This window comes from Triturus cristatus, chromosome 11, assembly GCF_964204655.1.
Source record: "Triturus cristatus chromosome 11, aTriCri1.1, whole genome shotgun sequence".
In the NCBI taxonomy this organism is placed as follows: domain Eukaryota; kingdom Metazoa; phylum Chordata; class Amphibia; order Caudata; family Salamandridae; genus Triturus; species Triturus cristatus.
This window is the reverse complement of record NC_140594.1, coordinates 916,242,320-916,268,293: the sequence shown is the minus strand read 5'-3', so window position 1 is coordinate 916,268,293 and position 25,974 is coordinate 916,242,320. Positions and strand designations below refer to the sequence as shown.

Here is a 25,974-nt window from a genome sequence, read left to right as displayed (position 1 = left end):
CGGGGGGTCACCTCTATTGGGAATAACAGGTACACAGGAAAGAACCGGCGTAGAATGAGCTGGCCCAGTGTTCCTAAACCACATAAGTAAACAAGTCAGAGGAGATTCTGTAACTGTAAAGTCAATATCAATAGAAGCTTCCTATAGATCCTTCACTCACTCATGGTAACCTACACCCCTTCTTGGTATTTTTCAATGACAGGTTACAATGTGAATCTATTTGGTTGCAGGCCACGACCTAATGGGAAAAAGACAGGGCGAAAACTATTACTACCACTCACAACATAAAGTAACTATAAACACACAATAAAGGTGGAGCGCACAGCGCTGTTACCGTGTTTCAGTCGTGCATCGGCTCTTACATCGTGGTCCACACTAGCGTCCCCCTTTGGAATACTAAAGTCTTCAGTCTCATAGGAGACTAACTCCACGGCTCAAGGAGGAGGGATGGATCAGGGTTGGGAAGATACGGGAGTGACTGATGTGCGACCCCACGGCCCTCCAGATGCAGTCGGAACGCGATGATCCCGTTTGAAAGGGAAACAATGAGGTAGGCTGTAGGGTAAGGTGACGAAAGGCGCAGGGGATACCTAAACCCTCGATTAATGCGTGGGAACTGTGTGGGATGGACAGAGTGGGGAGGACACAGCTACAGAAGGAAAATAAGCGTACCAACATACATACCACCGCCACCAAGGTGTGAGCGCTGCGATCGAGTAGCAGCACTGGAATAGGGAAAGGGCGTTCGCCGCCCGGGACGAAAGGAAAATACTAGCAAAGCACGGGCGAGCCACAAAGGTGAAAAGGAAGGCTCACTACGGCAACTACTTGGCGTCTTGCTGATACGCCAAATATTCGGATGGAACCCGCGAAGGTTCAAACTCCTGATTCACGCTACTCCGGAAACAGGAAATCACTCTTCCGGAAGTCAGGCACACGGAACACGGACAAAGCCAGGCCACTAAGCTAGAACGCTAAGCGCGTTCGTAAGCGCCAAACCTCCTTATATACTTGTTCGTCTGTGGATCCGAGTCACGGGGCATGACACCCCCCTCACGCTACTCAATGTGCACCGCAGTGTGGCTGCGCATTGGTCGTCCCACTGGTGTGCTGAAGCACCTGGACCACACCCAGCACCACGGACCCTGGTCCCCAGACCATCCACTGCTATGACGCCAACGCCCTCCATGCCCTCAACACTGGACACCACACTGCCTAACACCGGGTGTTACCAAATGACACCCAGAGCGGTTTTTCCTGCCAACACTGCAGCTGCACCTTTGCCTGCCAGCGCACACCAGCCCCACCCACCGCATGACTGACAAATATTGGAGCAGACTGCCTCAGCTTTATCCTGCTCAACACACGCTCCCTCCACAAACACCCTGTGGAGATCTGGAACCTACTCGACTCCATCTACCCTGACATTGCCTTCATCAGAGTAACCTAGGTGAACTCCAACTCCACCCTGGACATTGCCACCACCATCCCATATGGCTACAAGATCATCCAGAAGGATGGCATCAATAAACCGGGTGGAGGCATCACTGTCATACACAAAATCACCCTCTGCCTCACAACCCACTAAGATGACCACGTGACCAACATGGAGCACCTACACTTCCAGGTTCAGACCAACCTGAACACCACCTTCTGTGGCACTCTCATCTACAGACCCCCTGAACCCTGTCCACCCTTCAGCAACTCTCTCATAGACTTCATCACACCCCATGCTCTCGCCTCCTCAGACAACATCCTCCTCGGCGACCTCAACTTTCTTGTATACAACCCCAACAACAAAAACACATCGACCCTGCTGGAAAACCTCAACACCATCAGACTCAAACAATGGGTCACCTCCCCAACACACTCAGCAGGACACAAGCTTGACCCCATCTTCTCTGCCAGTGATAACATCACCTTCAGCCATACCTCTGATCTGCTTTGGACCGACCACTGCAATGTCCACTTCTCCTTCACCAAACCCACCATACACCACCATGCCCAACGCTTCGCTTGCAGAAGTTGGAACAAGATCACCAAAGAACAGCACGCAACCCCCGATGGATCTCTGACTGCACTGACACACTGGCTCTCATCAAGAAAGCACCAGGCAAGCCACACTCCAAAAAAGCCAGCTGGTTCTCTCCTACCCTTTATGAGTCCAGACGCACCTGTGGACAGCTCAAGTAGAGATGGACGAACAGCAAGACCCCAGAAGACCGTTCAACCTTCAAAACCGCTGTCACTACACATCAGCACACATCACCACCTCATTAGAACAACAAAGAAAGTGACCCTACAAGACAGGATCAACACCAATGCACTCAATAGCAAAGAACAGTTCACCGTAGTCAAAGCATTCGCCAAACCCAGTACAAAGACCGCAGATATCCTACCCTCCCAAAACCTCTGCAACAAATTCAGCACCTTCTTCCACCACAAGATTAAGGAGCTCTACAACAGCGTCAACAGCCCCGATATCCAAGACCTTCTTACACCACTCAAAACCGCCGCACCCAACGACACCGGAACCCAGCAGACCCTACTCAGCTGGACTCTCCTCAGCACTGATGGCACCCTCAAGATCATGAAGAGCATCTCCTCGGGAACACCCTCGGACCCCTGCCTGCACCACATCTTCAACAGAGCCAGCACATCTATCGCCCCTGAAGTCTGTGGCATTATCAACTGTTCTATCAACTCTGCCACATTCCCGGAAGACTGGAAACACGCAGACCTCAACCCCTTGCTGAAGAAACCCACTGCCAACCGAAGGACCTCAAGAACTTCACACCCATCTCTCTGCTCCCCTTCCCAGCCAAGGTCATCGAGAAGGCCATCAACACCCAACTCTCCAAGTTCATCGAAGCGACCAACATCCTGGACCTCTCTCAATCTGGCTTCTGAAGCAACCACAGTACAGAGACCACACTCCTCGCCACCACAGATGATGTGCACGCCCTCCTCGAACGAGGCAATACTGCAGCCCTCATCCTCCTGGACCTCTAGGCTGTCTTCGAGGCCATCTCTCACCACACCCTATGCACAAGACTCCATGACGCTGGCATCCACAACAAAGCCCTGGAATGGCTCCGCTCCTTCCTCACCGACCGAATACAGAGAATCAGACTACAACTGTTCCACTCTGGGCCCACAGAGATCAGCTGTAGAGTGCCTCACAGCTCCTCCATGAGCCCCACACTCTTCAACATCAACATGGCCCGCTCTCAGCTGTTGTCAGGAACCATGGATTCAACACCATCTCCTATGCCACCCAGCTGATCCTCTCCCACACCAACGAACCCACAGTTGCCAAGAACAACTTCCATGACAGGATTAATGCTGTCGCCACCTGGCTGAAAGACAGTTGCCTCAAGCTTAACTCAGAGAAGACCGAAGTCCTGATCCTGGGCTCCACCCCCTCTACCTGGGACAACCCCTGTTGGTCTGCAGATCTTCCATCCCCCACACCGACAGACCATGCACGAAATCTTACCATTATCTTGGACTTCTTGATCAGCATGAACCAACAGATCAACGCATGAATCATCCTGCTTCCACATGCTGTGCCTGCTCCGAAAGATCTTCAAGTGCATTGCCACTGAGTCCAGAAAGACATTCACCCATGCACTCATCAGCAGCAGACTGAACTAGGGCAATTTTCTCTATGCCTCAAGAAACTTCAGAACATTCAGAATGCCTCCACCAGACTCATCCTCAATATTCCGTGCCACAAACACATCACCATCCTCCTTGGAAACCTCCACTGGCCCGGGTAAACAAAAGAATTACCTTCAAGCTCCTCACACACACCAACAAAGCCCTACACAATGAGGGACCTGCATACCGCAACCACCGCCTCACATTCCACGCACCCACTAGAGACCTCCGCTCTGCCCAGCTGGCCCTGGCCGCTATCCCATTTATCCTCAAGACCACAGCAGGGAGAAGATCCTTCTTCTAACTCGCAGCAAGGGCCTAGAACACCCTGCCTCTCCACCTCAGGCAATCACGGTCACTGCCCCAATTCAGAAAGCACCTCCAGACCTGACTCTTCGACTGAACCACAGTGCCTTCGACACATAAGTAGCCCCCCCCGCGCCTTGAAACCCTTACGGGTAAGTGTTCGCAGTATACAAGTCACTTGATTGTTTGATTAATTATGTTAAATAAATCCCAGAAAGTTAATGAAAAAATGAGTCATTCAGTGTTTAAATGAGATAAGAACTAAGATTTAAAAAGGAAATAAATCCTGGTATTTGCCAGTTGTAGGCTAGTGAACTGCTTACGACCTCACATATTACATCACTCTTGAAATATTTGACATATTAAATGACATTATTGATGACATCTCTCATGACATCCCAAAAGACAGCAATGATGACATTAAAGTCTTCACATGACACAATGTTTTAAGTGAAGAGATTGACGTGTGCATTTTCCGTTGTTAAGACTCTTTCTACCAGACTCTACCCGTAGTTTTCTAAAATACTCTGCACACATTCCTGAGATGAGCACAATGGCATACAACCATAGAATCATGCATCAACCCCAGGGTGAGTTAAAGCACCCTAAGTGGGTCACCCCTACTTTTTACATTATAGAACGATATTCAGTACCTCAAAATCCTAAACTAACTTTTAACATCCACACCTTATAAATGTCCTTGTTGCATAGTATTTATCTATATCACTGTGCTACATCTTTACAATATGGGCATGTGCCCACTGTTGGATACTCTATGGTCAACAGAAGCTTTGGATTTTGTCACAGATTTTTTCAACATGCCTTGACTCTAAGCAGCAACTGAATATGAAAAAAACGTGCCTCTGCAACCCACATGAAGTGCTGTCAGCCTTTATTTTGTTTAATATTGCGTACTATTAGCCCACCAAATTTACTGCTTTGTAGACAACACACCATATTACTTTCAACATGCACAACCACACTTGCCTCCAGGGCTTTCTCTGTTTACATTCTGTGCACCCACCTGTGTACTCACAGTAACTGTAGGCAGTATATAACAATAGTCTGTTTACTAACACATTTCTTCTTTAAAATGATATAAGGGCTTAAGAAGTAATGTGAAGGGCTTAAGAAGTAATGGGAATAATAGTATCCTAGTATCATAGGTAATGTCATCAGGGATGTCACTATTAATGTAATTTGAGATGTCATCAGTGGTGTTATCAGTGATTAAACATTTCATGAGTGATTTGATATGTGAGGTCATAAGCAGTGCCCTAGTAAGTAGTGAATTTTCCTGGGGGTTTCAGTTTTTGAACATTAGTTCCTAACTATAACATCACATTAACCTTTGTTTTTTTTGTGAGCATATATATATATATATATATATATAGGATTGAAGAGGCATTAATTCCCCAACTTAAAATGCACCACAGGGCGTGTTGGCACACATGTCACCTCAGGCCCTGCCCCCTCCCTTCACTACTGTGCAAACACATCCCATGGCACGTTTTAAATTGAGGGATTAAGTCCCCTTGAATCCTAAGGGTCTCTGGGGTGTAGCTAGCCCACCAGGTACCTCCATTAAGCGCCACAGAGCTGCGTTGCAGAGACATGTAAAAAGGGGCATGGCCTCTGAACATCTCTCTGCAACGCAGCTCCCTGGCGCATACTGGAGGTTCCTGGTGGGCTAGTTGGCCCCCAGGGACCCCCAGTATTCAAGGGGAATTAGTTTCCCATCTGCAAACGTGCCAGCGGGCCCGTTTGCAGAGTGCTGCAGGGAGGGATCGGGGCCTCCGGCGCGATGCCGGTCTTTATTTTTGTAAAATTGTTATTAAGAAGGGGGGCTGTGTGGCCCCCCTTCTTTTCCTTTTTTATCGGCCCTGGGGACCCCATCCCCCAGGGCCTGACCCCTTTTTTTTTTAATAAAAAAATTGGAAATGGGCCGCGTGGCCCCCCTCCCGAGGCCATAATCGGCCCCGGGGACCCCATCCCCCGGGGCATGGGCAGTTTTTTTTATTTATTGAAATTTTTGGAGGGGGGCTGTGTGGGCCCCTCCTCAGGCCATGGCCCAGGGGAGGCCCATCCCCCGGGGATGGCTGAGGACCCCATCCCCCGGGCCGGCCTTTCCGTTTTTTGCTTTTTAATTTTTTTTTATAATTATGGCCCCGGAGACCCCATCCCCTGAGGCCGGCCCTATCCGTTGGGGACCATGGGGGGGTCCCCAATCCCCCCACAGTTCCGCCGGCTCCCCGCGTCCTGCGGGGCCAGCATTGCTTTTCCACACGGGGAGCTGCTAAGATGCAGCTCCCCATGTGGAAAAGCAATCGTCTTTGTTTTTTGGAAGAGAGAGCAGGATTCCCTGCTCTCTCTTCCAAAATTCCAAAAACCAAGGCAGTTTGCTATGACAGGGCGGGAGCTCCCGCCCTGCCATAGCAAACTGCAGTGTCCCGGGGTTGGGCACCCCGGGACACTGCAGGAGCCGGCCCTGGGGGGTGGCGGTCCCCAGGGCCATGACAGGGCTCCAGGAGGGGGGCTGCGCGGCCCCCCTCCCAACATACGCAAAGCCCCGGGGAGGTAGTGGTCCCCGGGGCTGGGGGGTCTGTAACAGACCCCCCAATTTGCATACTTAGTGCACCAGGGAGGTAGCGGTCCCCGGGGCATGGGGGGGCCTTTGAGCCCCTCCACCCATTTATTTTAGAAAACCCGGGGGATGGTGGTCCCCAGGGCTGGGGGGGGGTCTGTGAGCCCCCACAAATATTTTCAAAAAGCCCTGGGGGTGGCGGTCCCCGGGGCTTGGGGGGGCCTTTGAGCACCCCAGCCATTTATTTTAGAAGCCATGGGGGTGGCAGTCCCCGGGGCTGGGAGCCCCCTCCGCACATATTTTTGGAAAGCCCCGGGTGGTGGCGGTCACCGGGGCTGCGGGACCCAAATATAAAGATTGCCCCCGGGACTTGGCCCACCCGGGGGCTAAATATTAACAAAGCGCTTCATTTTTTTAAACATTTCGGCCGAAATTCACGCTTGGTGCGTGAATCTTGCCGATTTAAAATTAAAAAAATGCTTTTTTGGCCCTGGGTGTCCTTGTGGGAGTCAGGGTGTTTCTACCCTGCCCCCTTTTCTTGTTTTTTGCGATTCTTTTTCTGTTTGCCTTGGTTCTACCGAGGCACAAGATGGCTGCCAACACTTCCTGGTTCGGAGTGTTGACAGCCAATTGACATGAAGCTCGTGATCGGGAGGGTGCGCGGATCCAACGCGGCCATAGATATCACTATCTTTATTTCTTAATTTCTCAAAAACTAATGAACGGATTTACACCATTTTTTAAAAGGTCGCTTCCTGAGCCAAGCAGTACCTTTTTGCCAAATTTGGTGTAATTTTGTTTTGCAGTTTTTGCTATAACCGTGTCTAAATTTTCCTATGGGAAAATGATTTTTTGACCACTATTTTTTGAATTTCTCAGGAACTTCTGAACTGATTTACACCGCTTAAAAAAAAGGGTGCTTTCTGAACCAAGGGCTACCTTTTTGAAAATTTGGTGTAATTCCGTTCAGCAGTTCTGGTTGTAGCCGTGTCTAAAATTTCCTATGGGAAATAACATGGGGAAAACGCCTTTTGGGACCCCCCTTTTTTCTCGGCCCCTGCTTGACGAATCACCCCCAAACTTTCAGGATAGGAGCTGACCAGAGCAGGCCATTAGTTTCGGAAATATCGCGAAGATTCGTCAACCGGCGCCGAAGTTATTGGGAATAGGATGTTACGATTTTCCTATGGATAATAGGTCCTAACTATAACTACCTACTGGCGACCGCCAGTAGGATGGATATATATATATATATATATATATATATATATATATATATATATATATATATATATATATATATATACGTACATATACATATACATACATACATATACATATATATACATACATACATACATACATATACATACATACATATACATATACATACATACATACATACATATATACATACATACATTACCTACTGGCAGTCGCCAGTAGGTAGATATAGTTAGGGCCTATTTTCCATAGGAAATCCACAACATTCTATTTGGAATAACGTTGGCGCCGATTGACGAATCTTCGCGAAATTTTCCAAACATTTGGCCAGCTCCGGTCCGCTCCTATCCTGAAAATTTCACGGTGATTCGTCAAGCGGGGGCCGAGAAAATAGGGGGGTCCCTAAACACGTTTTCCACATGCATTTTCCTATAGGACCTGTTGACGCAGCTACAGCCCGAACTGCTGAACGGTATTACACCAAATTTGGCAAAGAGGTAGTCCTCAGTTCAGACTCGTGCCTTTTGCTTAAATGGTGTAAATCCGTTCAGTAGTACCTGAGAAAATTAGAGTTAAAAAGATAGATATATCTGGGCGGAGCCTAACCACACATCTCATCGTGAGATCTGATTGGCTGTCAGTACTTCATCCAAGAAGTGTTGGCAGCCATCTTGGGACCAATATACATGATAGCACCTCATTAAAAAGCATTGCAGTTAATAGAAGGTTTTAAGACTTTAGTTACATTATAAATCATTTGTTGATGGTACCATACTCATTTTAGGAATTGTGGTGTGTTCTAAGGTGATTTTACCATGTGAAAAAGCCTTCTGCTGTGATATCATGAATCATGTTTGAGAGAAAACTATTTTCTCATGCTTTTCCCACAAAGGTTTGGAAGGTGATCTATAAGCTAAACTGAGAGCATATTTTCTGTAAATTCACATTATCTCTCTCAGTCATGTGAGAATGAAGTCTGGCATTCTCAGTAAAACATGTACATCCAACAAGGGCAGAGACTGTCAGTTGATTCCTTTGTGTTCTACTGCAGCTTCCCAGAGTGTTCTAAAGATCAACTAGAACACTAACAGTCCTACTTATGACAAACGTATTGCACACCTGAAGCCATCTTGATTGGAATAAAGTGGTAACTCTTAAAACATTTAATTTAAAAAGGAACAAAATGAGGGGGTTCATTTTGCCATAGAAAGTATGATTAGTGCTGCAGAAAGAAAAATAGGGGAACATTTTGACTTCTCAAATCCTCTTCTATTTCATAAACAAATTCTGACATGCAGACTGAAACATTTACTTTAAATACCAGCAGCAGACTTCCCTGGTGAGCAGTAGCTTTACTACAGTGATCTAATGAGCAACTAGAGAGCTAACATTCAGAATTTATGGCAAATATGTGACACATCTGAATGCCTTCTTGATGGAACCAAAGTAAAAAACTGAAAGTATTTCCTACTGAGGAGACTGCAGTAAATTAGGAAATTAGGAAACTTCTTAACAAATAAATCTCCCAAGATGGCCACCAGAGACAAAAGAGCCCAAATGTAGCCCAAATATCACCCAGATGTAGCCCAAGTATAGCCCAATGACAGAATGTCCCAGAGTGTTCTTAAGAACAACTAGAGCGCTAACAGTCTTACTTATGACAAAAGTATGGCACACCTGAAGCCATCTTGATTGGAATAAAGTGGTAACACTTAAAACATTTAATTTAAAAAGGAACACAATGAGGGGGTTTATTTTGCCATAGAAATTGTGATTAGTGCTGAAGAAAGAAAAATTAGGGCACATTTTTTGTGTGACTTCGCAAATCCTCTTCTATTTCATTAAAAAATTCTGATATGTAGACTGAAACATGCACTTTGAATACCACCAGCAGACTTCCGTGGTGAGCAGTAGCTTTACTACAGTGATCTAATGAGCAACTAGAGTGCTAACATTCAGAATTTATGGCAAATGTGTGACATATCTGAATACCTTCTTGATGGAATCAAAGTAAAAAACTGAAAGCATTTCCTACTGAGGAGACTGCAGTAAATGAGGAAATTAGGAAACTTCATAACAAATAAATCCCCCAAGATGGCCACCAGAGACAAAAGAGCCCAAATGTAGCACAGATATCACCCAGATCTAGCCCACATGTAGCCCAATGACAGAAGTGTGCAAAACACATATTTTTTGTGCATTTGCAGTTTTATATAGTGCAGACTTGTCAGGTATTGGAGTGCTTTACATGAGCATTGGTTACATCACACAAGATCAAATTCATTTTGGTTGTAGACATGGGGGGATTAAGTGATTTGACCAGAAATCACAGAATGTTGAGCTGAAGCAGAAACTCCAACCTGGTTCCCCAGTTGCAAAGTCGCCACATCCTATCCCCTAGGTGCAACATTTAATCAAGTGGTCAACTGGATAAAAAAACATAAAGATTACAAATAATTTAAAAGTTCTTTGTCGCTATTTGAAAACTCAGAAAAGATGTCCTCATTTTAGTTTTTTAGAGCACTAACCTTAATTTTGATGTAAATAAGACCCTCTCATATATGTAATTTCTAAAGGAAATGCTCTAGGTATTACAGTTTTGATTACATCAAGATGACGTCAGGCGTTCCAAACTTTTGTAATAAATATAGAATGTTAGCAATCTAGTTGTTCATTGGGATACTGTTGAGAAGCAGAGGCCAGGGGCACGGACTCTGAAAATTGAAGGCAGGTAAGAGAGTGCAGAGGCAACAATTTGACCACACTGGGCAGGCAGGAAGGGAAGTGGCAGCACAACAGACTATGGAGGACAATGGAAAGGGGGGCGGGGGCAACAAACCAACATTACAGGACTGGCAAGCGAGGCTGTGGCAATATAATAGACTATTGTGGGCAGAAGCAAGAGGCAGTGGTAGTACAACCATACATGCCAACAGACCCGTTTCAGCCAGGAAACGTCCAATGTTTTTAAGCTCAAATGGGCTTTATTTGATCTGTGTCCTGTCTACAATCTCCTCTTTTTCAATGTAACTCAAAGGGGAAAATCAATACCCCAGTTTTTTTCAAAATCTCCCTCTTACGAAGTTCAAAATGTTCGCAAGTATGGTACATTGGATCATGGTAGGCAGGAGGAATTGGGGTAGGGACATGGATTCGGATAACAGAGGACAGGAGGGACATGGAGAGGTGCACCAAACTGACCCTACAGGGAAGGCATCAGGGTTTGCAGCAGCACAAATCACCACACAGGGCATGCGGGACGGGAGTGCAGCACAACAATCCATAGAAAGCAATAGGGAGGGGACAGGACCATGCACATGGACAACAAAGAACAGAGGGGAAAGAGGCAATGGTAGCTAGCTGACCATAATGGACAGACAGGAGAGAAAGCTGCATCATAACAGACCATAAAGGGCAGGAGGGATGGCTCAGGGGCATTACAATGGAACAGACAAGCCAGGAGGGAGGGAATAGGGGTCTGCACATGGAAACAGAGGGCTGGGGGCAAGGGGGCAGGGCAGGAGCAGCAAGATGACCATGGAGGTCAGGCAGGATGGGCACTAGAAACAAGACACACCATGGAGAGCAACAGTGAGACTATGATGGCATACACACAGACCATGGAGGGAAGGTGGGATGGGCCATGGCAGCACAGAAGACCATGCATGGCAAGCGGGAGGGTTAGTGGCAGCACAATGGCTATGATGGGCAAGAAGGAGGGTGCAGGGGCATACACAAAGGACCATGGAGGATAGAAGGGAGGGTCAGGACCTGGGCACAGACAAGAGAGTTCAGGGGAAGGGGCCTCACAACAGACCGCACGGGGCAGGCAGGAGCAGCAGTTGCACCACAACAGACCAGGGAGGGCAGAAGGGTGTGGCAGTAAAATGGACCATGGAGGACAGGAGGAAGGGGATAGGGGCATGGCATGTGGACTGGCAGGGTGGAGGTGGCAGGGACAGGTTACAGTCATCTGACAATGCTAGGCAGGTGGGGGGGAGTGGCAGCTCAACAGAACACTCAGAGTAGATAGGAGTGGCAGGTCCATGGAACATGGTGGGCAAAAAGGATGGAGCAGGGGCATGCACAAAGACATCGGAGGGCAAGGGGAAGGAGAATAGGGGCAGCAAGCTAAGCACAGAGGCTAAGCAGGAGGTCAATGATGGGCCATAGAATTGGGCAATGGAGGGCAGGAGGAGTGGACTGGTACATCATGCTAAATGGAGGGCAGTGGCAGCACATCAGACCATGCATGGCAGGAGGGAGGAGGCTAATCCATGGATTCAGACAACAGAGGATAGGGAGGAGGTGGATGGGGCAGCAAGCTAACTGTTCAGAGAAGGTGGGTATTAGGAACTTTATTGTTTTTAAAATGTGTGTCTGTGCGAACTACTTAAAATATGAACAAGTATGCAGCATAATCTCACCTTTATTCAGGAAGAAGAGGACGTTTGTGACTGTGACTCCAGGCTCACTTGGCAGAAACACCCCCTTACCCTCCACCCCCCATCGCAAAATGTAATGCCCGTGAAAAGGGTAGGTGGACGCAGTGTTATATAGAACATAGTCCTGAGAGCACGATTGAAAATGAAAACTAGATATAGTATATGGTATAAACTATGCACCAAAAAGTATGATATAAGATGAACCGGGGCGTGAAATATAATATGCAATACATTGTGCGCAATGACAGATTCATTGGAGAGCGCGAGATAGCACAGGCACTAGGTCGTGCTATGTGATATGCGCCTTGGAGCTTAATATGCACAGGGCAGTGTTATGTAACCTAACTAGTCTCTAAAGTTGTAATATAAAATATGTGCTGGGGAGTGTAACGTTGCATATGCACTGTGACAAAGATATGGATCCCAGATTGTAATATGTATGGCATAGCACTGTGCGTTATAACATATATTAATGCTTGACAAGGGGAAACCCGTAAGGTAGGAAGGACCCAGGGTACTTACTATTTTGAAAAACAAGAGGTCCTTCAAAAACAATGCAGCATGCGATAAATATAACCAGAATCGGCTCTATATCACTTGTACAATGCCCAGCCGGACATTGAAGTTTTAATGATCAATAGACGTAATTTCTGACATACAATAGAATGTAGAGTGGGACACAGTCCTGTGTCCTTACCAACTGAACAAAAAGTACAGACAGTCAAACACAAGAAACATACATCAGGCTGAAGAATGAAGTTTATAGCCAGTACGAGATACAAGGGCAAGCTTTCTTAAAGGTACAGTGTCATGCACAATTTTTAACAAATGCGTTTAAAATGCATGTTTGTACATGGGGTCGACGACGTTTCGATCTATTCAACCAATACATAGATCATCATCAGGACTAGAGAGAATATATGCCTGAATTTACAATTCCTGTAAGAAGGAAGTGGGGAAAAATAAGGGAGAAAGGAGAGGTACATTAAAACCTAACAATACTGAGAAGAAACAATGGTGCCAGTTATCATGCACGGCATGCCATACGTGAGAAACATACCAGACGGCTGGTTGTTGACTATGAACGCCTTCCTTGCGTTCATAGTCACGACGTTACCGGCTCACCTTCAGTCCTCACGTCTTCTTGACTGTTCGCTAGCTCGATTATGCACTAGTTCACCGAACTACGATACTATTTTGCGGTTCACCGCACGCTCCACTACGTACCATTGTTAGCCCCTTGTACATGTTCACGCGTACTCTGTCAACTCACAGCCTGTGCGTGTGTTTTTGCCTTGATCATTCGGGTCAATTCACCGGTTATTCTCACAAATTTGATTCCTTCGCTTCAACAACCAGCCGTCTGGTATGTTTCTCACGTATGGCATGCCGTGCATGATAACTGGCACCATTGTTTCTTCTCAGTATTGTTAGGTTTTAATGTACCTCTCCTTTCTCCCTTATTTTTTCCCACTTCCTTCTTACAGGAATTGTAAATTCAGGCTTATATTCTCTCTAGTCCTGATGATGATCTATGTATTGGTTGAATAGATCGAAACGTCGTCGACCCCATGTACAAACATGCATTTTAAACGCATTTGTTAAAAATTGTGCATGACACTGTACCTTTAAGAAAGCTTGCCCTTGTATCTCGTACTGGCTATAAGCTTCATTCTTCAGCCTGATGTATGTTTCTTGTGTTTGACTGTCTGTACTTTTTGTTCAGTGGGTAAGGACACAGGACTGTGTCCCACTCTACATTCTATTGTATGTCAGAAATTACGTCTATTGATCATTAAAACTTCAATGTCCGGCTGGGCATTGTACAAGTGATATAGAGCCGATTCTGGTCTATATTTATCGCATGCTGCATTGTTTTTGAAAGACCTCTTGTTTTTCAAAATAGTGCGTTATAACATAGGCATGGAGGAAGGCACGTTAGATGGGGCAATAGACTCCATGCGAAGGCAATTGTGGCATGACATATTCACGGGGTGGTGTTACAGTGCACATGGGCTAGAGAGTGTCATAGTATACACACTAGCTGGTATAATACAACACAGAGGTGTGTGGCACTCGGCGGGCACTGGTGGGTGTAACACAGCATTGGGCTCAGCCAGGAGCACGCTGTGACTCTCAAGTGAGGTTCGTCTCCTTTCCAGAGAGTAAAATAAAAAGTATTACACATCCGGCGGTGGATGTGTGTTTTATTAACCGTGAGGGGGGTTTCTTGCATAGTTTGGTCTAATTTTTGTAGAATCCCCTTTGAATGGCTTGGTGTGTGTGTGTGTATTAAATGTGCCGTCAATAGCTACCCATGTTTGTATAAATAAACGACAAGGGTGTCTACTTGGAGAGTACCCACCGGCGGGGGCGCCGGGACTAGGCACGGTAGGGCGTCAGACACGTCAGAGCTTCACTAGCGGTGTAAATACATTCCACATGGATTTGTTGTATGCATAGTCGCCTTTTAATGAATATCATGCAAATCGTCATGGTGATAGGTACATACGGTTTGTCCAGCATGTCCTAGGTGTTTCTATAAATATATATATTTTTTAAATTATAAAAAACAAAGGCCGGCCCCGGGGGATGGGGTCCCCCGAGGCCATAAGTGGCCTGAGTAGGGGGGCAACGCAGCCCCCCTCCTAAATTTTTTTTTTTTAAAAGGCCATTACCCGGGGGTTGGGGTCCCTGGGGCCGATGAAGGCCTTGGGAGGGCCAAATGTATTTTTTTCAACAAAAAAAAATAGGGTGTAGGCCCTGGGGGATGGGGTCCCCAGGGCCAATAAATTAGAAAAAGAAGGGGGGCCACACAGCCCTCTCTCTTAAAAAAATAAAATAAATAAAAGACCGGCATCGCGCCGGAGGCCACGCCCCTCCTTGCAGCACTCTGCAAACGCGTCTCCTGGCCAGTTGTAAGTTGGGGAATTAATTCCCCTTCAATACTGAGGGTCCCTGAGGGCCAAATTGCCCAACAGGTATCTCCATTATGCGCCAGGGAGCTGCGTTGCAGACAGGTGTTCTGAGGCCACGCCCCTTTTTACACCTCTATGCAACGCAGCTCTGTGGCGCTTACTGGAGGTACCTAGTGGGCTAGTTTGACCCTAGGAACCCTTAGGGTTCAAGGGGACTTAATCTCTCAATTTAGAACGGCCACAGGGCAAAGGGAGGGGATGGGGCCTGAGGTGACGCGTGCAAACACACCCTGTGGCGCGTTTTAAGTTGGGGAAATAATTCCCTTTCAATCCTGAGGGACCCTGGGGGCCAACTAGCCCACCAGGTGCTTCCAGTAAGCACCACTGCTCTGCGTTGCAGAGAGGTGGTGCAGGCCATGCCCCTTTTTACACCTCTCTGCAATGGCGCTTACTGGACGTACCTAGTGGGCTATTTTGCCCCTAGGGACCCTCAGGATTCAAGGGGACTTAATCTCCCAACTTAAAAAACGGCCAAAGGGCGTGTTTACACAGTGGGGAAGGGAGGGGACGGGCCTGAGGTGACGCGTGCAAACACGCCCTATGGCGCGTTTTAAGTTGGGGAAATAATTTCCCCTCAATCCTGAGGGCCCCTGGGTGCTAACTAGCCCACCAGGTGCTGCCAGTAAGCGCCACTGAGCTGCGTTGCAGAGAGGTGGTCCAGGCCGTGCCACTTTTTACACCTCTCTGCAACACAGCTCTGTGGCACTTACTGGAGGTACCTAGTGGGCTAGTTGGACCCTAGGGACCCTCAGGATTCAAGGGGACTTAATCTCCCAACTTAAAACGGCCACAGGGCATGTTTACACAGTGGCGAAGGGAGGGGACGGGGCCTGAGGTGACGTGTGCAAACATGGCCTGTGGCGCATTTTGAGAGGTAGTTTTAATCCCCTGCCCTATTATATACTAGGGGCTTACAGAGGAGGTCATGCTAATCACAGGGGGACCCCAACGCATAGTGTTCCCTAGTGTATGTAGGTGTTTTCACTGTATTCTGAGTGTCTTTTAACATAGCACTGGCTCTAGGACTGGTTAGTCAGACTCAGTTACCACCAGTATCCGTCTGAAAAAGTTGAGGGTACAGGATGATTTTGCAACAAGGCTTCTTTCTGCTCTTCTGTTTGTTCTTTCTGCACGTTATCTTTCTTCCTGCACTTTTCTTCGTCTTTGAGGACTTCTGTTGCTTCTTTCTGCATTACTTTTTCTTCTTTCTGTGCGTTTTCTTCTTTCTTCAGATGTCCTATCTCTGTAGGCATAGTTAGAAATTAGCATTTAAAAAACCTTTGAAATTCACTGAAAAAAACATAGGTTTCAGGCACGTTATAGTTAGGAATTAGCCTTTAAAAAAACTTAGAAATTCACTGAAAAAAACATAGGTTTCAGGGGCGTTATAGTTAGCTGGACTTTTCACTCGAACAAAACCATTGAAATTCCCCCGTTATAGTTAGATCAGCTAACTATAACTCGCGCGCCTGCAATGCACTGCTGATGACGTCACATATTACATCACTCATGACATGGTCAGTGACATCACTTATGACATCACTGATGACATCATCCTTGTGATAGAGAGCAGACCTCCTCTCCCCCTAATATAACCTTTTATACACACATTCAAAATTAGAAACTAAAATTTTCAAAACAATGGACATACCAATACCAGTTACAACAACCTATTCAGTAATTCTAAGGTCCACATACACATCCACTCATTCACCAACAGTCCTATACAGTCACTCATATATGTACTCACTCATCATATGTACTCATACACCTATACATCCTGTTACACAACACCACTCATCCATAGAGTTACTCACACACATAGTCACTCATGCTAATAAATAATCAAACATCCATTTACTTGCATATACAGTTATACACACACCACCACACTTACTTCTACAGAAACTTACACATACTTAGTCTTTTAAACAATTACTTATAGAAACACATACTTATTCATACAGGAACTCTTCCAATCTCTCACTCTCACATATACTCACTTATATACACTAATAGTCACTTATACTAGTTTAAAACATATGTAGTTACTCATAAAGACACCATTGAGACAGTCATTCACTCACTAACACACCCATGCACACACTCATCCACCCATACAGTCCTGCACACATGCTGTCTTCAACACATACAAACAGTGAGTCACTCATTCATGTACCTATGCACTACATAATACCCCCCACCAAACCATACAGACACTCATACGGATTCTAAAAAAAACAACTAATAACCTATATAGACACTCGTGTAGCTACCCACCAACCCATGCAGGCACTTATACACAAAGTGAGAGACTGATACAGATATTTACATATTTAAACATTACTCACTAAGCCATGTATTCACTAAGATACACTTAATCAGTCAGTTATACAATCAATTTTTCAAAAACAAATCATCCATTTAGACACTTATATACCCATTTATTCTTCCATCGACCTTGAGATATACATATATAAAACATATGTAATTTCAGAAAAACACACATTCACTGGATGATGTCATCGATGATGTCATCAGTGATGTCATTTGAGATGTCATCAGTGATGTCATAAGTGATGTCACTGACCATGTCATGAGTGATGTAATATGTGACGTCATCAGCAGTGCATTGCGGACGCGCAAGTTATAGTTAGCTGAACTAACTATAACGGGGACATTTCAATGGTTTTGTACAAGTGAAAAGTCCAGCTAACTATAATGCCTCTGAAACCTATGGTTTTTTCAGTGAATATATATATAAATATATACATACATACTATAGTCGGTTCTTAATGCGCTGCCTCGCAGATAATGGACACGGACTTCAAGGTTGTGCTCTATTAGATTTTCTTTATTCATTCCATGACAGGATGACACTTTTTGCCCACCACACTGGGCTTGCTCACATACATATATATACATACATACACACACATGATTGGTGGATGGGCCACTACAAGCAAGAGCTGAAACTTAAGCCTATGAATAAATATGTATATATATATATTCATGGCTGTATGGGTGAATGAATTGCTGTTTGAGTGGGTGTTTGCTTAAGTGAGTTGGTGTGTGAGTCGCTGTATTGGAGAGTTAGTGTCTGTGTGAATGCCTGTATGGGTTGGTGAGGGATGTGTGAGTGCTTGAATGGATATGTGAATGGGTATTTAAGTGGTTGAGTGGGTGTTTGAGTACGTGACTTTGTAGGCAAATAAGTGGGTGTGTGAGTATCTGTATGGGTGAGTTTGTGGTTATCTGACTGGCTGTATGGGTGAGTCACTGGCGGTACAAGAGGTTGTATGGAGGTGTGAGTAGATGTGCAAGTGGTTTTGTGGATGACTTCAGCAGGGATGGGGTCAGTGATGTAATATTTGAGGTCTTAAGCAGTGCATTGTTGGGTGTAAGTTATACGTTGCTCAGGCAACCATAACTGCCAAATTTCACTGTTTTTGTACTGAGCCTAACTATAAGGCAGTTTATTGTTGACCTCTTGACAATTATCTGTACATATTCCTGATTGTTTATCTTGTAAATGGTTAATGTATTTTCCCTAATTGAAGAGGTCTGCAACATTGTGTTTTCATTTTTTAACTTGAGTGGGCTCACGGCATCCAATAAAGTCGGCATCTTTGCGAGTGAGTCCCAACTCATTTTAGCTTGGAGAAGCGAGTTTACTTATTCTCTCACTACGGGGTCTTAGTGGGATAGTACACGACAAGCACTTGGTGTGCATCCTTTCACACTTCACTATTTGTTCCTTCTTTGCTTTTTCTACACCTCCTAAAACTTATATTTGACACCTATTTCATTTCCTCATGGTCTTAAAAGTCACCAATGATGAAAAACATGGGCAATCTGGTGAGTACCTATCAGCAGCTCCCTTGGTGATGCTTACGTGAGGTATTTTCAGACCTTTCACATACATTTTTTCTTGTATGCACTAACATGTGGTGGTACAAGTGGGGTGGATTGACAAACATTTAAATTTGGACACCAAGGTCCATCTGTTAGTGGCATTCTTCAGAAGCCAGATTTTGGGTGGAGATTTCCCTACGCTGCCCTTAGGACCTTTGGAAAGATGGCGTGGCCGTTTACAATCAGGTCTTTTTTGATACTCTAATTTTGTTGACCTTGTCCTACAATTCTAATAGTATAAAACAACAACAAGAACTTGGTATTCCAAATGGGACAGAATAATTGACAGAGCCAATAAGACAGAGTTCCCAAAGAAATTGTGTGCAATATTTCCTTGCTGGGTAGCAGAATCAGTAAACAATATATCATTCAATGATAAAAAATAACGACCCATGTAGTCTAAATAAATCACTTATAAAAATGTTATTCCATAAAAATATCCTTTTAGTAATTTTGTTCTTTTGTAACCAACAAATAGTGACATAGATGGTATTTAAATTAAAGGTCAGTGTGGGGTATGGTGCAGTGACCAGTAAGTGAAAAAATGAGTGAAGACATAGTGAACACACATTTTAAAACACCCCTGTCTTGCATCAACTGTTATGTATGGATAAATATATCCAACTGTATGCTGCTAAGCTGGCGAAGGAGAGGAGCATAGACATTTCGACCATGTGTTCAGTGGCGTACCAAAAGCCCCCGCAGCCCATGTGTTACGAGGGGTGGCGAGCTCCAAGGGGCCATCTCTGGCACTGTGTACTCGCAGGCCTACAAGTTCCTGACTGGGCCTGGAGTGTGGGGGCCCCCCTCCATACACTTTGCAGGGGGACCCTTCACATTTCGTCACAGCACTGCCCATGTTGTCTGATTTTGGGAACGTTCCTCATCAGGGCAAATGGGTGGGTTGAGTCGTGAGCAGCAGCTGAAATGACACTGACAGCCAACCACAATTTTCTACAGTAGACAATTGATATATTTTTCAGTAAGGAGACCATTATTTAACATGTGTACACTGAAGCACAGGTATAGTGCGAAAACACACGATGAAGTAAGTTTGTTAAATAGGACCCAGTTCAGAACCAGGACTGCTTTAGTGTGAGGCAAAGCATCATGTCTAGTGCCCCTACTTGTGCTAATGCCATGCACAATACCCAAAGCATTGCATTTTATCATTGGAAAACACTCCAGCAGGAAAAATGCTATTTTGCTTCAAGAGCTGGCAATCCTTAGACCTTTCCTACTCCAAGCCATATCAACCATCAGTGCACATAATACATGTATTTAAATGTAATACTAAATGTACATGCACACCTATAGCTTAGTTGTGGATAACACCTGCACAGGGCGCACTTCTAATAAACACTGTTATTGTAGTGAGAGAGAGGTTCTCTAACGTAAGGGAAAAAGAGTGACACAAAGAGCTGTATACAGGAAATCGATCACATATAAAGGTTCGTGTGTTTGATATGCACCTGTCTGTAATCAGAGGTTACTATTATTCATTGACAAACTATATTCCTCCCAAATACTGAAAAATTACCTGATTTATTAGCTGGATATATCCAGGCTGCGTGTACTGTGTAGGATGGATGTATGCACAAGAGGCAAAGCTACACATTTGTTAAGACAAGAACTAAAATGTGTACAGCTGCACGAAATTGTAAGATTGAAACTTACTTATAAGGCCAAAATGTAGAATTACACAGACATGGATATTTAAGGCTTTCTTCTTCAGTCGTGAGGGATAGAGAAGATATCAGAAATATGCAGGCATTGTGCCAGCATGATATTTTCTTTGTGTATTCAATCCAAGTTGGGTATTGGGACAATTAAGAATCACATGAGTTGTGGATAACACCTGCACAGGGCACACTTCTAATAAACACTGTTATTGTAGTGAGAAAGAGGTATTTAATGGAATGATGACACTAAGGGCTTGATTACGAGTCTGGCAGTCCGAGGACCACCAGACTCATGGTGGCGGAACGGTGGGAGTCTCCCGACCACCCGATTATGACTCGGTCGGTGGGAACTGCCATTCCCAGTAGGTGGCGCAGAGGTCCAGAGGCTGAAATATGCTTGGCGAGACTGCCATGGTCCCACCAAGCATATTACAAGTTTCCTCTCCACCAGGGTTTTCACTGCAGTTCTTTCTCCATTAAACCCTGACAGAGAAGACACAAATTGGGCCCCTTTGTGCCTTAGGCCCTGTGTGCATGCACACCAGTTCCTGCATTGCAAGGACATTTAAATCCATGCCGTTCAGCAACTGTTTTTGGCATTCCCATTGTGCTGCCTATTTTTAAAGGCATCTCCGTGAGAACGCCAGAAAATGCTCGCCAGACACCAGTTTAATTCGTAATCTGGCGAGTGTTCCGACCACGGCTTTGGCTGAGCGGCGGTGGAGCTGACCCGCCGCCACACCGTTAAACTCATAACCGGGCCCTAAGGTTTTTTGTGTTGTGCTCCAAACCATCTAGACACAATGATGTTGACAATGGTGTTGGTAGCAGGAGGAAATGATAATAGTTTCGAAGCTAGAATGTATTTGCACTATAATATAGGTGCTGATGAAATTCTTCTCTGCATCTGTGCCCATCCTGCTTCCACTGGAAACCAATACTTTATTGAAAACAAAATTAACATTAATCACTGTTGCAAACCGCACCCTCACACAAGCTAACACACACACAATACGAACTAAAGCACCAAATATATAAAACGAAACACAGCTTTAGGGCCATTAGGAAAAAATATTTGTAGACTATTAATTTGTGTCCATAAAAATATTCGTGCACGATTGCAAATATTTTAAGGACTACTTTAATATAATATTTTAAAAGTCATAATTACAGCACTTCATTATATGTGTAATCACCTAATACCTGCTGCATCTCTTGCAGTTCCTAAGCTAATGTCTATGGAGGTTTTCTGTCCTCATCCTTTCACAAATTTACTTATTCTTTCTTTACTCTTGATTTCCTTTTTTGTTTACAAAAAAAAAAGATCAATCTAATTATTACTCGTTTTACATGATCCATAAGTGGAAATGATTAAATGTATGTTTTGAATACTGTCTTTCTTAAGTGTTTGCTATGCATTTAGAGTTAGCACTCGCATATAATATTAGAAACATTTCTTTGTTTTGTAGGATTACATTCATATTATCCTGTTAAGTGGAAACTATTTTCATTGCTGACTCGTGTTCATTCACTGCAAATCACTTTGACTGTGTGGAGTGTTGGCAAAGCTAATGTCAATAATATACACAGAAAAAACACATTTTCAAATCAAGCCAGGTTTATATTTCAAGATTGGCAATTCTAAGCATGTTGTGATTAGGTGATGACATTTAAAGCACAGTAGATTTGACCTACTCTTGCAATAACACAAATTATCATACTTCTTTGGATCCTCATGGTCAAATGAAGGAGATTATTCTGGTAAACCTTGTTGGCAGATTCTTGCTCATATATTTGACTCCTGTAGAGAATGTTATGTCAAGCATAGAGATATTCAAAATGTATCCATAGTTACATTCTAGAAGACATACAAGAACTCTTCCTTTAAGCAGTATGCACAAGGACACAAGAGACTTCACCTATCATCGTACAGAAACAACATAAATCAAATGCATTAGTCTCAACTACCCACCCTCCTCCACAGACCAGCTCAATCACCATCCATCTGGTTCCCCTCCTTCTCAAACACGCATACACAGGCCAATCCGACCGTGATATATATATATATATATATATATATATATATATATATATATATATATATATTACCTACTGGCGGTCGCCAGTAGGTAGTTATAGTTAGGACCACGTTTCCATAGGAAATCCGCAACATTCTATTTTGAATAACTTTGGCGCCGGTTGACGAATCCTCGCGAATTTTTCAAAATAGGTGGGGCGCTACGCTCCGCTCCTACCCTGAAAGTCTCGGGGGGATTCGTCAAGCGGGGGCTGAGATAAAAGGGGGGTCCCAAAACGCGTTTTTCCCATGCATTTTTCCATAGGACCTTTAGACAGGGCTACAGCCCGAACGGCTGAACAGAATTACTAGAAATTTGGCAGAGAGGTAGTCCTCAGGTCAAGGAAGTGCCTTTTGTAGGTTTGGTGTAAATCTGTTCAGTAGATTCTGAGAAAATAGCCTTTAAATCAATATATATATCTGAGCCAGCTTACGGTGCGCTTACGGTACGCTTACCGTACGCGTACGGTGGCGTGCGCGAGCGCGATTCTGATTGGCTCTTAGATCTAAGTAAACATTCGAATCGGCCGAAACCAGGAAGCGGCGGCCGCCATTTTCTCTCTCGCACTGAGAGTGATTTTTAAAATCTAAAGCCCAAAAACATGTAAAGGGGCTGTTTAGACAGCTCCCACACACATAGCCATGTTGAGGGAGTCCCCAAAGATCCCCCAAGGCCAAATACGGAATTTTTATTTTTTCGGTAATTTCGCCGATTACGCTTACCGTACGCGTACGGTAAAAAATTTAAAAAAAAAAAAAATTATCCACACTCTCTCCACCCCGTGTGCAATTGGTGCCCGAAGGTCACCAATTGTGCATGGCTTATTAGACCTGAGATAAACTAAAATATTTAAAAAAAAAATAATAAAAAAAAAAATTATCCACACTCTCTCCACCCCGTGTGCAAATGGTGCCCGAAGGGCACCATTTGTGCATGGCTTATAAAATATACGAAAAATTAAAATATTACCTTTCAAAACGAAGTGCATCATATGTCCTCCATGTGCGCACGGTGCGCGAAGCGCATCGTGCGTACATGGCCCATCTAGCGTAACGTGGGCACGCGGTGCGCGTTGCGCACCGCGTGCCCACCGTGCGTGCACGGCACTAACTGCGTAAAGTGGGCGCGCGGTGCGCGAAGCGCACCGCGTGCTCACTGTGCGCGCACGGTGCGCGAAGCGCACCGTGCGCGCACGGAACGAACTGCGTTAAGTGGGCGCGCACGCCACGAATGGCGTAAAGTAACTTAGCATTTAAAAAACCGTACAAATTCACTGAAAAAACCATAGGTTTCACACACGTTATAGTTAGGAATTAGCATTTAAAAAACCTTGCAAATTCACTGAAAAAACCATAGGTTTCACACATGTTATAGTTAGCGGAAATTTTACTGATAAAAAACCAATGAAATTCCCCCGTTATAGTTAGTGCAGGCAACTATAACTCACGCGACCGCAATCTTCTGCTGATGACATATGTGTCTTTATGAAAAAAAAATATTTTTAATATATGTATAGCTAAAAATGTATGGAAGAAGACATGGGCAAATAAGTGTCTAAATACAGTATTAGCATCAGCAGAGGATTGCGGTCGCGTGAGTTATAGTTGCCTGCACTAACTATAACGGGGGAATTTCATTGGTTTTTTATCAGTAAAATTTCCGCTAACTATAACATGTGTGAAACCTATGGTTTTTTCAGTGAATATATATATATATATGTGCTAAAACCACAGTTTTGTGACCCTGTTGCAATGGCCAAATGTGCTGATGCCAATGTGCCAGGATAATTTGGGTAGTTAGTTTGGGAAATATTCTACTGAGTTGAATTGAAACTGTATTTATCAGTTAATTAATATGTGGTTGATTAGGTATACATCATCTTTTGTTATTAAGATTAACCCACTTAGTCACTTACCGTTTTATGAATGGTGTTAATTAAAGAAGTATGCATAAAAACAGAATCTTTTCTGTCCTTGCACAGTTAAATGTGCTTTCTCTTCACCTACAGCCAAGTTCTCACTGTGCAATTGTTTGATTGAATTCTGCTTACAGTTACATTCTACTGTTCCTATAATAACAATTTTTCTTTCTTGTGGAAACAAATTTCCTAATTACACGTGTGATGGGTTGTTTTAATTCTTTTCCCTTTCAAATCCACCTTCCTGTTGCAATGCATGATGGGCAGGCTCAATATTGTGCATGACACCCGCTACAAGTGTTGGTAGGTGCAAGCTTTGTTTCTTAAGATTTTATTGCTATAAAACCACTTGCAGACTATCAAAATCCATTGGGGAGGTTACTTTGTTTTTAAGTTCATCAAAAGTAGATTATACTGTAATGTAAGTTCATTTAGTACTACCAATGTAACTTTTACAAGGCTAAAAGAACTGCTTTAGTTATAAACTGGGCTTCATATTTTTTGTGTGTACTGTCACTTTCGCTGGCAACATAGATGGATTTTGATTGGGCTGTGAGTTTTAATGTCAAGAACGTACCCTCTTATTCAAAAATTGTTTGGTGCTACGTTAAGCTATATAACTATTTTGAAACTCGTGATTTAGTTGCACTGTATTGAAATCACTACTTTACATTGTTAAATGTGAATATTTATGGATGTAAAGACATGTAAATGATTTTTGTACTGCTTTAATTAGGAGTGTTTGTGATGACTTACTTGATGGTAACCGGCATTTCTCCTTTTTTTCTCTTTCCCCTCCTCCCTGGGACGCTGCCCTGCTTTTCACTGCGATTGCATGATACCTTCGAATGTGGCCTACCGCTTTTACAAACACATTGCCGACACGTGTTGCCATGGCTCCCATAATGCTGCACTCTTCTGTGTGTCTGCTTTTGTGATTTTCCCTCCGAAAGTTCCCATGGTGCACGGTGCTACCCCGGCGAGTGTGTCTGCAGCCGCAACAACTGCCACAAGCGTCCCCTTCGCTGCAACAGCCACAACCAACCAGGTTTGCTAAGTTACAGCCTTGTTTTGAAATAAAAACAACTCTAAATGGGCACATTTAATTCGCATTAGATTTTCAGAGGAATTGCTTGTTGACCTTAACATGCATTCTAAATTCAGGGTAATGTCATGAACGT

At 44.4% G+C, this 25,974-nt stretch overlaps 1 protein-coding gene across 18 annotated transcripts in view; it reads left to right on the top strand.

The window, feature by feature from the left end:
• MBNL1 (muscleblind like splicing regulator 1) overlaps positions 1 to 25,974 on the top strand; it is a 498,242-nt gene that overhangs the window by 431,625 nt on the left and 40,643 nt on the right. For 10 of the 18 annotated variants that reach the window (XM_085634851.1, XM_085634862.1, XM_085634858.1 and 7 more), the window contains 2 exons: positions 25,061 to 25,096; positions 25,747 to 25,841. The exons of 2 other annotated variants lie outside the window; for them this stretch is intronic. In XM_085634851.1, the coding sequence (XP_085490977.1) occupies positions 25,061 to 25,096; positions 25,747 to 25,841 (131 nt within the window). The remainder of the gene's footprint in view (positions 1 to 25,060; positions 25,097 to 25,746; positions 25,842 to 25,974) is intronic. 6 more of the 18 variants (XM_085634864.1, XM_085634859.1, XM_085634853.1 and 3 more) reach the window with 1 other exon arrangement.